The sequence below is a fragment of the Cavia porcellus genome, unplaced genomic scaffold, assembly GCF_034190915.1.
Source record: "Cavia porcellus strain 051 isolate PalLab524CR breed Dunkin Hartley unplaced genomic scaffold, mCavPor4.1 scaffold_10, whole genome shotgun sequence".
Lineage (NCBI taxonomy): Eukaryota > Metazoa > Chordata > Mammalia > Rodentia > Caviidae > Cavia > Cavia porcellus.
In genome coordinates this window covers 54,959,346-54,972,390 of record NW_026947493.1, presented here as the reverse complement: position 1 = coordinate 54,972,390, position 13,045 = coordinate 54,959,346, and the positions used below count along the sequence as shown (strand labels likewise).

At 40.3% G+C, this 13,045-nt stretch overlaps 1 protein-coding gene across 2 annotated transcripts in view; it reads right to left on the bottom strand.

Moving 5' to 3' along the window:
• Positions 1-5,876, bottom strand: part of Stmn2 (stathmin 2) — a 55,551-nt gene extending 49,675 nt beyond the window's left edge. Inside the window, exon 1 of one of the 2 annotated variants that reach the window (XM_063257488.1) lies at positions 5,647-5,876. In XM_063257488.1, the coding sequence (XP_063113558.1) occupies positions 5,647-5,665 (19 nt within the window). In that variant the 5' untranslated portion in view covers positions 5,666-5,876. Of the gene's footprint in view, positions 1-5,444; positions 5,587-5,646 lie in introns of those variants that run through there. The other variant, XM_013144123.3, reaches the window with a different exon arrangement.
• Between the last annotated feature and the right edge of the window lie 7,169 nt (positions 5,877-13,045).

The following is a 13,045-nucleotide window of genomic DNA, read 5'->3' as shown; positions in this document are numbered from 1 at the left end:
AGATAATTTTAGTGTGCTTAATCTTATTTTAATTTCTTCATCATGTTGATGATTTGTGGTGAGTGAATTGTGGACAAATGATTATAAACTTCTGTGTATTTTCCCACATCTAAAAGTTCTGGGTTGAACTTTTGTTTTGTTCTGCATATTGTTTATATCTAACAGTACCTTAGCATTACTGATTCATTTCTGAACTGTGCCACAAACAACATTTGTTTCTTACACACACATGTCCACACACACACACACACACACACACACACACCCGGTCTTATTTTCCCCACATTTCTTTCAAACAACTTCTGTTGATTCCTCTAATATAAACATATTTTGAACAATGTAATTAAGAGAGAATAGAGGCACAGGAACAAATGCTCAGAGGAATAAAATCCCTAAGTACATAAGCTTGGAAGTGAAATATTTTGTAAAGATTGCCATGTACTTAAAAACGTGAAGACACAATCAAGACCTTATTATGAGAAGTATGGAAACGGACAGTTTAGTGGTCAAAACCAGCACCATCTGGGAGCCTCCTGGGAATGCAGAATGCTGGCCTCTACCCAGGCCTGCTGGGTCAGAATTTGGATATGGATGAAAATCACAGGTAATTCATATACACATAAAAGTTTGAGGGTTACAGTTACGTGATACTAATAAATATTTTACAAATGGATTTTAGTTACATAAAAAAGGAAAAGAGTTCCTCTTCTGTTGCAAACATGAAAAATTTCACTTTTGATGATAACCCAAATTAGTTTATGTTTCTTTATGCTTATGTTTCTTTTTGTTTAAAATGAACATCATTTTTTCTAAACTAATAAAACTGTGACTGTTAAAACTGTTACAGTTTTATTAGTAAAACCTATGGCTTGCAGACTTTCACACTAAAGTTTCAAGTTAAAAGCTAAAACAAATTGGGTTTAGTTACACTGAATTTGGTTTGAAAAAGTATCTTTTAAATGGAAAATAATAATAAAAAAGTTGAGAAAACCAGTAATAATCCCTCCTCCCCCAGGATTACACTGTATCTTCCTGCCTTATCCACTGGTCTGCAGCTTTCCTGAAGGCGGAGACTCTGATGGTAGTCATGTCCCCAGCACAGGGCCCATTCTAAAGAAATAAATCAGTAAACAATGATTTTAGCTTATTACTTTATTTAAAAATTAAGGCATTCTGTTCCTAAAATTTTTGCTATTTCTACAGATATTTTTCTATCATTGACCCACTACGAACCCCCAAAGTAACATACGTGATATTACAGTAACAATATCATGGAACTAGAAAGCAAAATCTTCAGACTATAATTATCTAGGGCCTACACCTACTCACAGGTTATAATTATTCATTTAATCTTTTCTTATTGAAAAGATATATACACGCTTTTCATTCACCAGGGTAAAAGACAGATTTTTCTCATTAAATAAACAATTGCACATTTCTGCCAAAAAAAGAGACATTATTAAACAATATTTGAAGCTAGGTTTAAAAATCAGTCATTTGTTTCTTTGAAGACATCGATTGCCCTCTAGTGGAGTGAAGAGTTAATGCAGACTGTAAGGTTTTCTGTTTGAGAAAAGCAGGAAAGAGACCCAGCCTTGGTTCTGGAAACATCTGGGTCACTTGCTAATTCGGGATTTTCTTCTTGGCAAATTTCTTGCGTTTTTAATAAAAGGCCGCAGCTTTGTGTTTTCCCACAAACAAAAGGGAAGATGCTTGGTGTGAGCCGGGGTTAGCTATCAGGAGTGTGGGGGTGACCACACCCAAGTCCAGGTTTGTGCCCTTAGTTCCCATCTACTTCTAGACCAGCTTCCTCCAACCTCTTAATAAGTCCCTAGACTTAAAGCACAGGGCTCTCTTTCTCAACCGAAGGAGAGGGCAATGACGACTATAAATTGGAATTAGTCCTTAAAATGTCCTGGACTATCGGTGGCAGGGTCTTCAGTATGTAATCAATTCATCCTTATTTTATTTTTAGTTATTCAGATTTTACTTTAAAATTCTTCTCAATAACAGGAGTAACTGTTTCTATCCTAAATTATACAGAGAAAACACTTTCATGGAATGAATCACCATAATGGTACTTTGGGAGGACATTTCCTGAATCTAAATAAAATGTAGCATTTTAGTCATGGAGACCGAATGATTTGAAGGAAGTCATATTTTCCAAATGATCAAATATCTATTTCACAACATACCCATTAGCAATGGAAAAAATTAAAAACCAAAAATAATTAAAACTCTTCAATGCAACCCTTAAAATCTTGCTAAAACTTTTTAGTGACTACAGGCAGAGACAATTGTTCTAACGATAAAAAATATCTCTTTTCCCTTTGGAATAATTTACTGCAAATCTACAAATCTTATTACAAAACCATCGTTAATTTGACTAAACAGAGTTCTAGATTTTAATATCACAAATCATCCAATCTATTATCATTTAAAAATATACTTTTAGATGATTTTCACATGCATAGATAAATACCATCAGATTAATTTATACGACCATAGTAGCTTATTAGCAATGTGCTACACTGGGTCACACACGTTTATAGCGGGCTCAGCTTACTCACTTGGTATGAACTAGATATATGTGATTAACTGATAAGCTACTTTTATTTCTCTTTGAGCTGTAACCTGCAATCCTGATCAAATATTCATCTTTGCACCTCTAGTTATTTTATATACCCATTTATAAAGTGCTTACTTCAGTAGAGAAGATAATGGGTAATATCGTATGTACTTTGTACAATCATGCTGAAAACAAAACATTGTTTAATGAATCAGGAGGAAAGTACCCGCCCTAGTGATTAACTGATAGCTTTGCAATTGGAATGGTTTTGAAATCTATTATTTTGATATTGCTATTGCAAAGGTGATTTTTCATGATTTGCAAGTGCAGCTTAATTATGGCAGAAAGGGTCTTTGCCTTTATCCTATTTCGCGTAGGATTTTTATTTGACGGCAGCTATCATTTCATGATCTTTGCTTCTGTGCAGAATGGAGACAGTAGTCAAGGCTTAGCAGTTGGAAGAACAGTTTCAAGAAAAAAAAGTTAAAATTTTGTGCATAACTTATACTTGTTTGTCTATGGATGGAACCCCATGAGGAAGACACTAACATCTCAGTTACCCGTGCATAATTTTCACCCATTGCAGCCACAAACAATTCTCTGTGGGGAATTTTCCTGTGACTGCTGGTCAGCAGGCCCTGCCCTTGATAAGCACCTACGTGTAGATTCCAGCCTCGCGAACATACACATACTAGGGACAGGAAGCCAAAATGTATCTGGTTTATAACTGAAATGAATAACCAAGACAAAAATCATAGGGAGGGGGCGAGGAGGGCGGGGGAGACTGGGAACAACAAAGGTGAGTGCGGGGGATTAATCCTGAGCTAAAAGCGGTCAGTGTCCTTTCTGGACAGATGAGAGCAAATAAGGGTATGCAGTCAGGAAATAATAACGATGACTTGATAAAATAGTACAGATGATGCGCTTTTAACCGCCCTTGCGCCGCCGCAGACGCTCGGTGGGGGTGCGCGGGCGGAGCTCGGCCAGTGCTCAGGGCCCTTCTGGGTGCGGCGAGTGAACCCCCGGGGACGGTGGCCAGCGGGAGCAGTTCGGGACTCTACGAAAGCCCCCGGCGTGCTTGGGCAGCGGCGGGCGCCCTCCCACAGCTAGCGGGGCGCAGGGCGCGGCGGGCGGCTCTGCAGGGCTGGCTGAGCTCCACGCGCAGGGCGCCACGGCGCCCCCACCCGGCCGGCCGCTCAGGGTGCAGGGAAGGGGTGCAGAGCCGCGCCCAGGTGGAGCGCAGGGTCTCTGCCAGGGCCCCTCTGCAAGCTCATTCTGCCCGGATAACCCTAGAGAACAGGGGGTGGAGAGTATGTCACTGAGCTCTGGGGCTCCCTGCCCCCAGGGACGGGGTCACCTCTGCGGTGGCGGCCTGGCGGGGTGGAGCCCCGCCTTTGTGTGTCCGGGTGGGGCTCGCACCCTATTTTCCTTTTCCGCAGAGCCGCCCACCCGCTGGGAGGGGCTCGGTGCAGGACTGAGCCCCGAGGCAGGTGTCTGCGCACCCCAGGGGGGCTGGGGCTACTCCGGACTGCGGAGCTGGAAAAGCGGGTTCCAGGACCGCAGCCCCCTCAGCCACCCCTCCCGCCCCTCCTTCCCCGCCAGCCGGGAGCCTGAGGATCCCGGGCTCCGCAGAAGGGTGGGGCAGGGCGGAGCCGTCCAGCAGCTGTCTCGCTTTTCCGCAGCCCGCAGCGGGGTCCTGCGGGAGGGGCGCAGTCCCCCGCCCCGATTGCAGCCCCTCCGCACCGGCCCAACGGCGGGCCGTGGAGCCCCCAACCGTGGGTCACTCAAGGCGCAAAACCGACTGGGGGTGAAGGCCCTGGGTCCGAGATCTAGGTCTGGCTGTCTGATAAAGGGTACCCCTATGAAATTACCAGTATTTGGCCCCTTCTGACCCACAAAATAGAATTTCACGTGGCGCAACTTAAGACCTTGACCTCTTTGCTTTCTACTGCGTTTGCAATTTATCTGTTATTATATGCACACACTTCTAGGTTTCAGAAGCGTTTCCCCAAAATCGATCAGAGGAGTTCAAAGAAGGCTTTATCTGCGATTTTGTCCAAGCGCCCTATTTAACCTGGATCTGAAAAGAAAAACGTTAACCCGCTTTCTCCCTCTTCCCCTGACACAGAACAATGAGGCCAGGGTGGGGCAGCGGGGCGAGGGTCGAGTCTCCCCGCGAAGCAGAGGCCGGGAGTCAGGGGCGCCGGGTGCGGGGCGGGGGCGTGGCGCGGCCCGGCGGTCCCTCCAGGCCCGGTCGGCTGAAGATGCTGAGCCCGGAGGCGGCGCAGTTCCGCCCAGGGTGGGGCTGTCCGCATTGTGCGCCCCGCGCCGCAGGTGCCCCCCCCTCCCCGGACCGCTGGTCCGCACACAAAGAAACCCCACCCCGGCGCCTGGCGAGCCGGCCCCCTCCCCCTCCCGCCGCGCGCTTCCCCGCCCCTGCAGCTGCCCACCCGCGCCCTCCACGCCCTCCCAGACTTCTTCTCTCCTTCCCCTCCCTTTCCCTAAAACAAAGAAGCGGAGGTCCTACCCCAGCTCCCCCTGGCTGCCTTGCCCCCTGCACTGCGCCCCAGGACTAGCGGTTTTTCCAACAGACAATACCATAAAATGTGCCCCACTCCCCGGTCACCACCCATCTTTCAGCCTGGATGGGATCACTTTGACTTTGCATCTTCTACCTATCTCCCGTCACCTCCCCCCCCCCCCCCCATTTTCCTTTTTAACTAGGAAGAAACACTGGACGTTACAAAGCACTTTCCAACGTGTCCCTTAACCCCATCGAAGACCAGCAGTTAAGATGATCTTCTGTCTCACGACGGAGCTTTAATTTTTAATATGGAAACGTAATAAATTCCCAATCTATGGGAAGGCAACTTACCTGCTTCTGTTTTTTAAAAGAAATTCTTCGCTCGCGATGTTCAAGGGCTCCCTTTTGCCCTCCCTCCTACTCTGACAGCTACACCCGACCTTCCTGGTTCCCGTTACCATGAATATCTTTTTCTTTATAAAATATATCTGAACGCCTTCAGAGCTCTAAGAAAGAAGGTGGGCTCCAGGGAGAGCGCAGCGCGGTGCCTTACCCATTGCTGTTTTAGCCATTGTAGGGGATGTGCAGATGCTGAGCGGTGGCGAAGGCGAAGGGTCCAGCTACAGCAGCGGAGAGAGCGAAGAGAGGAGACTGAATAAGGCACTGAGTCTGCAGAGTGGGACCGTGCTAGAGAAAGAGCAAGAGGCAGGAGCCCATGAATAATTATCACTCAGAAGCTCAAGCAGATTGGCTCCCACGGTCCCCTGACACGACTCCAGCAGAGTCAGAATCTCCAAGCATTAAATATTGATCGGCCAATGGTGCTGGAGTACGAAGTACCAGAATGCAGTTTGAAATGGAAATCTGTTCTTCCCTGAGAGCTCCCCCCATTTTGGGGGCCTGATAGTACAGTCCAAGTAGATTGGAGTTTTAGCCTGGAAGCCTCTTAGCAGCTAAGAGCTGGGCTGTTCCTACCTGTGCTCCAAGAAGGCTTGACTTTGCACACGTTTTGTTAGCACAAATAGACATAAAAAGGGGAAAGGGAATCAGGGGCCTGAAACGTCCTTGCAATATGTGAGCTTATGGACGCAGTGTTTTAAACACTGTGTTCTTATTTTTTTAACCACTTTTTTTTTTTTTTTTAAATATTTTCTCATTCACCTTTGGCCCTGTCCTTGGCCCATGTCTGAGGATGGTGTCTTCTCAGAGGGGACTTGCATATGTTCTTTACTTTCTAGCACGGGTGGTCTTGGATGCCATAGAGTCCCTCAAGAGAGGGAGGCCTGGTGTTTTCTCTTTTTGGCAGGGATGAAGGGGCTGGTGGCTGCTTGGGAATAGGGACAGTAATTATGGGCCACCTGGGGACCTAGTGGAGGAGAGTGAGAGTTTATCCTTCTGTGTTCATGTCCTGTCCATCTGGTAACAGGGCACTGGGGGACACACTGCTGGATGCTTTTCTACCCTAGAGGTGTAGTATTGCACCTCTAGTGACTTTTCAGGTCCTAAAGGGGACTCTATGCTGAAAACTTAGTAGAGATGAAAGACAGGGTTTGGGGCATGATTTTTCTGTGATCTGGAGAGATCTTACTGATCTAGGCCAACGAAAATTGTGTTCAGGTTTCAGAACAAGCTATGTGGTGTGTAAGGATCTTAGAGACCAGCTGTAAAATGTGGCTTTCATTACAAGCAAGGGTTCATTAATTCATTTCTCTGCATTTGATAAATGTCAGTCATCAATTCGTTATGCTTTAACTTGAATATTTATTGAACATTAACCACCTGCACAGTATTGAGGATATAGATAGTGAGGAATACTTTAGGACTTGCTCCCATAAAACTTTTAATACTTGCTAAATTATTTTTCTGTAGCTTTATTGAACTGGTCTGAGCCCATGCAGGAATTGTGGTTCTGATATTTAAAAAATAGGCAAAGAATCACTAATTTCAATGTATTTGAAAGTTGAAAGAATAACATGTGATTGTAATCATAAGCATGTATATAATCCTTGTAATTTAAAAATTAAGGTATTTTCTTATTAGTGAAATAAGTTTTTTTTTTTTAAAAAAGCTTCTTATCAGACTAAATTTCAAAATTTCATTTTAGTGTTAGGAGCAGTAAGCAGTTTGTGCATTTGAAAGCTGACAGAGAACTCTCCTTGGTGCTGAAATGAATTTCTTTACCTCCTATGAACTTGTAAAGCCATTTTAACTCCATGGACATTTTGTTAAATGATAGGAAGCTGCTGGAACTAGAGCAATCCTGACTTGCTGAATCATGGAGAAAATAAAAAATAAAGTGGGGATCAATAAAATTATTTTCTGAACGGAAGATTAGAAATTATTGTTCCTGTCATTCTCCAGATCTGTGACTATGACACAGCAAGAAAGCAATGTGGAAACTGGCAGAATCTGGAAATAAATAACCATTTTCCCTTTCTTTATAGTCATTTCCCAGAGCAAATGTGAGAGTTAATTCCCTCTCAGTGGAGTACTTATCAGTCACAGATGAGGAATCTTCAGCCTGCGCGTGTGACTAATATCTTTAAAGTATTTTCCTCTCCTCATCACACCATCCTGTTGTGTGTCATCTCTACATGTTCTTCTGCTTCCTTGGAGGGAAGAAAAACCCTAAGTCATGGCAGTAATGTCTTTAAGATCCACCATTGGCAGTTCAATGAGACATATTTCACTTTGATTACTATAAGAAAATAAAGCAAAACTCACCCTACTGTCCTAATTTTTCAGGTGAACATTACTTATTGATGAATAGGAAAGAATGGAGGTCAACAGTAGTAGGGGCAAATATCAGTTGCAGGGATCTTTTCTAGTTTTCTATTTTGATTTTCTGAGAACTAGTCACTTAACTTCAGTTATGCATGGTTTCTCAAATAATATTAAATTGGGGAGGGGATGGGCTTACATGATTTGTTATAAGATATAAAGACAGGAGGTTATTGGTAACTAATCAAGAAAAGCTAAATAAATTCAAAGAGCTAAATTATTATCAATTTTTTTTATTTTAACATCAAAATGGTATTATGCATCTTGGTCTGGGAAAGCAAGGGCAAATAGCAACAGAGAATTGCTTCATATTCAATAGTTTGTTCATTCGGTCTCTCATTTCTTCAGCCAATTCATTCATTCATTCATTCATTCATTCATTCATTCAGTAAATATTTATTTAATGAAGTTTTAAGCTTCTGTACAAAGAAATCAGTCATGCTTCTCCCTAATGTTTAAACAACAGAAAATGAAAACTGCAACTTCTATCTGTTCAAGAAATGTTAACTTTTGAGGTTAAACAGCAGCCTGTGCATGAGAGCATTTTTGGTGGCAAGTAGTAAAAAAGAAAAACAAGCAAATGTAAACTGATTCTGATTATAAAAGGGAATTTATTGGTCCATCTAATTATAGAGTAGGCTCTGGTCTGACTTTTCTGAGCTAAACAGTTCGGATGGCTACTTATAAACCCCCAAACTAATAAGAACTAGGTAAGTCCAATGTAGCATAAGAACAATAAGTGTCTATCTTGAAGAGATGTAGGTTCACATAAGGTCACCATACATCATCAGGACATTTCATAAATTGTAGGTCCTATTACTGTTTTTCCTTGTTTCCAGTACATTTAAAGTATTTTTTTAAACAAGAATTAGCTTTAGTTTTCAAATGACAAAAGTGATAAGAGTTACAAGGACAGTGGTAGCAGAAGATTACACTTCACGACAGATGAACTTTTAAAAATTGTAAATAAGGCCAGCAGGTAATCTAAACATCACAAATAATAAGGCACTGATTGTTAACCTGACTATATCTTCAAAACAAAGAATAGGCATCCCGTCCAAGGACTCAGAGATCATTCACCAAAACTGTACATCAGGCTACAAAGAAAATAATATCAGATGCTTATATTGGTGTGTACTGTACATCAGCCTCTTGGGTAAGCACTTCACGTACATTAACCCTATCCCAACAAGTTTTTAGAGGCTGTATGTTATTATTCCCAGTTTTGCACACAGGAAAAGAAAAGCACAGAATGCTTAAGTCATTTGTGCTAAGACTGCACAGTGCTAGTAAACACAGAGCTGGTGTTTTACTCAGATCAGCTGAGTCCCACCCTTTTATTATTTTTCTTTTTAGGACAAGGTCTTACTGTGCAGTGCACTAACCCTAAGGCTAAGCTTGAACTCACAGTGACTCTCCAATCTCAGCCTTACTGAGTACTGGAAATACAGGCTTGTGTTACTATGCCCAGCATTCATGCTATGCTTCCACTTCCTCTAGTACTAGGGATTGAACTCAGGGCTTGTACAGTGTCAATCTTTCTTTAGATATGCATAGTGATAACATTCATCATAGGGAACTTATGCCTCTATATGATACCTGTATACATATGTATATATATACCTGTGTGTGATACCTGTATGACATCTGTGTTTGTGCCTGTAATATATATACCTCGTTATTTTTTTCCCATTCTCTTGCCCACCCTTCAACCCTCTTCCCCTCCTTATTCACAAAAGTTTTGTTTCTATTATCCCCTTCTGTTCTCTTTTTTTCTAGTCTTTTCTTTCTTTCCTCTTCCCTTTACATTGCCTCCTCATTTAAACATTTTCTTCCCATTTCTCAAATTCATTACATATTTTGGGCCTTATTTATACTTTCAGCTTCTCATACCAGAGAAACAAGGTAGTTTAAAACATGTGTGTCTCATTTACTTCTTTTAAGAGTATGGTCTCAACACGCATCCATTTAACTAGAAATGTCTCAGATTTATCCTTCTTTATGACTGAGTAGTATTCAATCATATTTAAAAACACTTCTTCTTTATTAATTCATTGGTTTTTGGGCATTTGGATTGTTTACAAGATTTAGTTACTACAAACTTTGCCACTATAACCATGTGCATATATTGCTGTGGTATGATGCTTTTAATTCTTTTGGGAAGATAACAAGAAGGAGAAAACCTGGAGAGAATGGAATCTTTAGTTTTAATTTTTTGAGAAATATCCATACTGATTTTCACAGTAGTTGTACCAGTCTATACTTGCACCAATAGTGAAGAAGATTTTCATTTTTCCACAGTCTTTTGTTATTGGCTGATTTCTTGATAATAGCCATTTTTCTGGAGTAAGATGGAATCTCAACATTGTTTTAATTTGCCTCTCTCAAATGATGAGGGATGTTGAACATTTATTCAAATATGTATTTACCATTTGCATTTCTTCACTTAAGAAGTATCTGTTCATTTAGTTTTTAAAGTTTAAGGAGTGCAAAATAAGCCATAACAAAATAGAACAAAGCAGACCAGAAGAAAACAATGTAAATGACACAGATTTCAAAGCAAGACAACAAGAGATTAACATTGGCTACCATAATGTCTCTTATTTTCTTCTAAATAGTTGTGTATATCATCACACACAATGAATTCATATAACACAAAAACATTACAGGCCTTCAAAATCAGACAATAGGAAAATCAACAATGGTTACTTTAATATCTGTTGTTCTCTTCAAAATAGCATCCTCACGTATGTTGAAATTAAATAATATAAAACAGACTAAAATCACTCTAAGCAAAGAATAAAATCATTACTGGATTTCACAGCATGGCAATAGGAAATCAACAATGGATACCACAATGTTTCTTTTTGTTCAAAGTAGCTGTTCATGTCATCATGTAAAATACAATAAATTCTTGTAAACTGTTTAGGAGAAGTTCTAGGCATGTATAAGCCTCTACCTGTACATCTATCATTTCTGTATTAGAGGGAAAACAAATTACTAGAAAAACAAGAAAAAAAAAGCAATAGCAAGGAGCCCAAAACAATAATATGGGTCTTCAAAACAAGGTGGTAGGTATGTAACTAAGGTTGCTATTTTACATAGTGTCTTCAAAGGATTTATCTGTTTGTATCAGGTGCTCACTTTTGGATTGGATCTTTAAATTTAGGGACTCTGATATTTTTGAGCTCTTTATATATTCTAGACATAAGTTCTTGGTATGAGGAATAGCTGGCAAATTTTTTTATGAAGTCTTTGTCTTCACTGATCTTTTTAAGAGTTCTTCCTAATATATCTTCCAGCAGATTTTGTGTTTCTGTTTTAATATTTAGATCTTTGATGTTTCAACTTTAGTTTAGTGCATGGTGAAAGATACGAGTTCTGGTTTAATCTTTGGCATGTCAAAAGCAAGTTTTACCAGCATCATTTATTAAACAGGCTATCTTTCTTTTTTTTAAATTTTATTTTGAAAGTAGTAAAAATACAACAAACAAAACAGAACAAAGCCGATTGAGATGATGCAGTGAAATTGGTACAGAACTTCTCAGCAGGAGACTGGGATGGTAATAATAGGTACTATGGTATATCTCGTTATCTTCACAATAGTGAAATAGTTCAATTAGGTATAGCAAAATCAAACCAAAACCAGAACATTATAAAACCAATTGAGAGTACTGAATAGAGCAAAAGAAACATAAACAAACAAAACAGTGAAAACAACCTTTGCCTTCAAACAGAAGATAGAAGGAAATCCCCCATATTTGCTATACTGCATATGGTCATCCTCCCAAGAGATGCTGAGACATCTGTCCCCAGTAGCTACGGGGTGGGGAAAGGGTGTTTGATCCTGCACCAGTAGACTTACAGGAGCCGCTGGCTCTCCTCCTGGTCCACACTGGGGGCGCTTACCAAGAGGCTGCCTTGGTCCCACTACGGCAGGATCTGGGGAGTGCTGTTCTCTTCCTGGCCTACGCTAGGGGCGCTTACCCAGGCTATCTTTCTTCCAATGAAAGTGTTTGGTTTCTTTGTCAGTGATACGATGGACTGAATGTGTTTGGAGTTGTGTCTGCATCTTCTATTCTGTTCAGTTTGCCAGTATCATGCTATTTTTTTTTTTTTAACACAATAGCTTTGTAATATAATTTCAATTCAGGGATTATGGTGCTTCTTGTTTTGCCTTTGTTGCCCAGAATTTCTTTCGATATTTTAGGTTTCTTCTGGTTACAACTAAATTTTAGGATTTTTGAAAATCCTGTAATGTGAGCTATAGTTATCTTGATTGGGATTGCATTAAATTTGTATAACAATTTTGGAAGTATGTCATTTTCACTATGTGGGTTCTTCCTACCCCCAAATGGATATCTTTCCATTTTCTGATATTCTCTTTGACATCTTTTTTCAGAATACTACACTTTCCAGTGTATAGATATTTTATTTCCTTTGTTAGATTGATTCCTAAGTATTTCATTTTTTGATGCTATTGTGAAAAGGATTGTTTCTCTAATTTTTCTCTCAGTGAGTTTGTTATTTGTGTACAGCAATGCTATTGGTTTTGAGTGTTGACTTTGAACCCAGATACACTACTGAATTTGGTTATTAAATCTCAAAGACTTTTGATAGAGTTTTTGTGGTCTTTTATTCTATGTAGAGTATCATGTCATCCACAAATAATTATAATTTGACTCCTTTTGCTATTCTTATTCCTTTTATTTCTTTTGCTTGTCTAATTGCTCAGAACTATATTAAATAAGAGTGGTGACAGTGGACATTCTTGTCTTGTTCCTAATTTCAAGTGAAAGATTTCCAATTGTCTCTTTAGTACGATGTTGACTGTTGGTTTGTTATGTGTCTTTTATCAGATTGAGATTAAACACAGTTTTCTTTTTATCATGATTTCATGTTAGACTTTGTCAGATGTCCTTTCTACATTTACTGAGATGATCACATGATTTTTATCCTTGTCTTTGATGATATGATGCATTATATTTAAAGATTTGCATATATTAAATCATTCCTGTATCCTTGGAATGAACCTTATTTGGTCATGGTGTATAAGATACTGTTTGCCAGTATCTTATTGAGGATTTTGCATTTATGTTCACAGGGATAGTTGGCCTGTAGTTCTCTTTGTTAGTTGGATGAATCATTCTTTCCCTTTGGTATCAGCATAA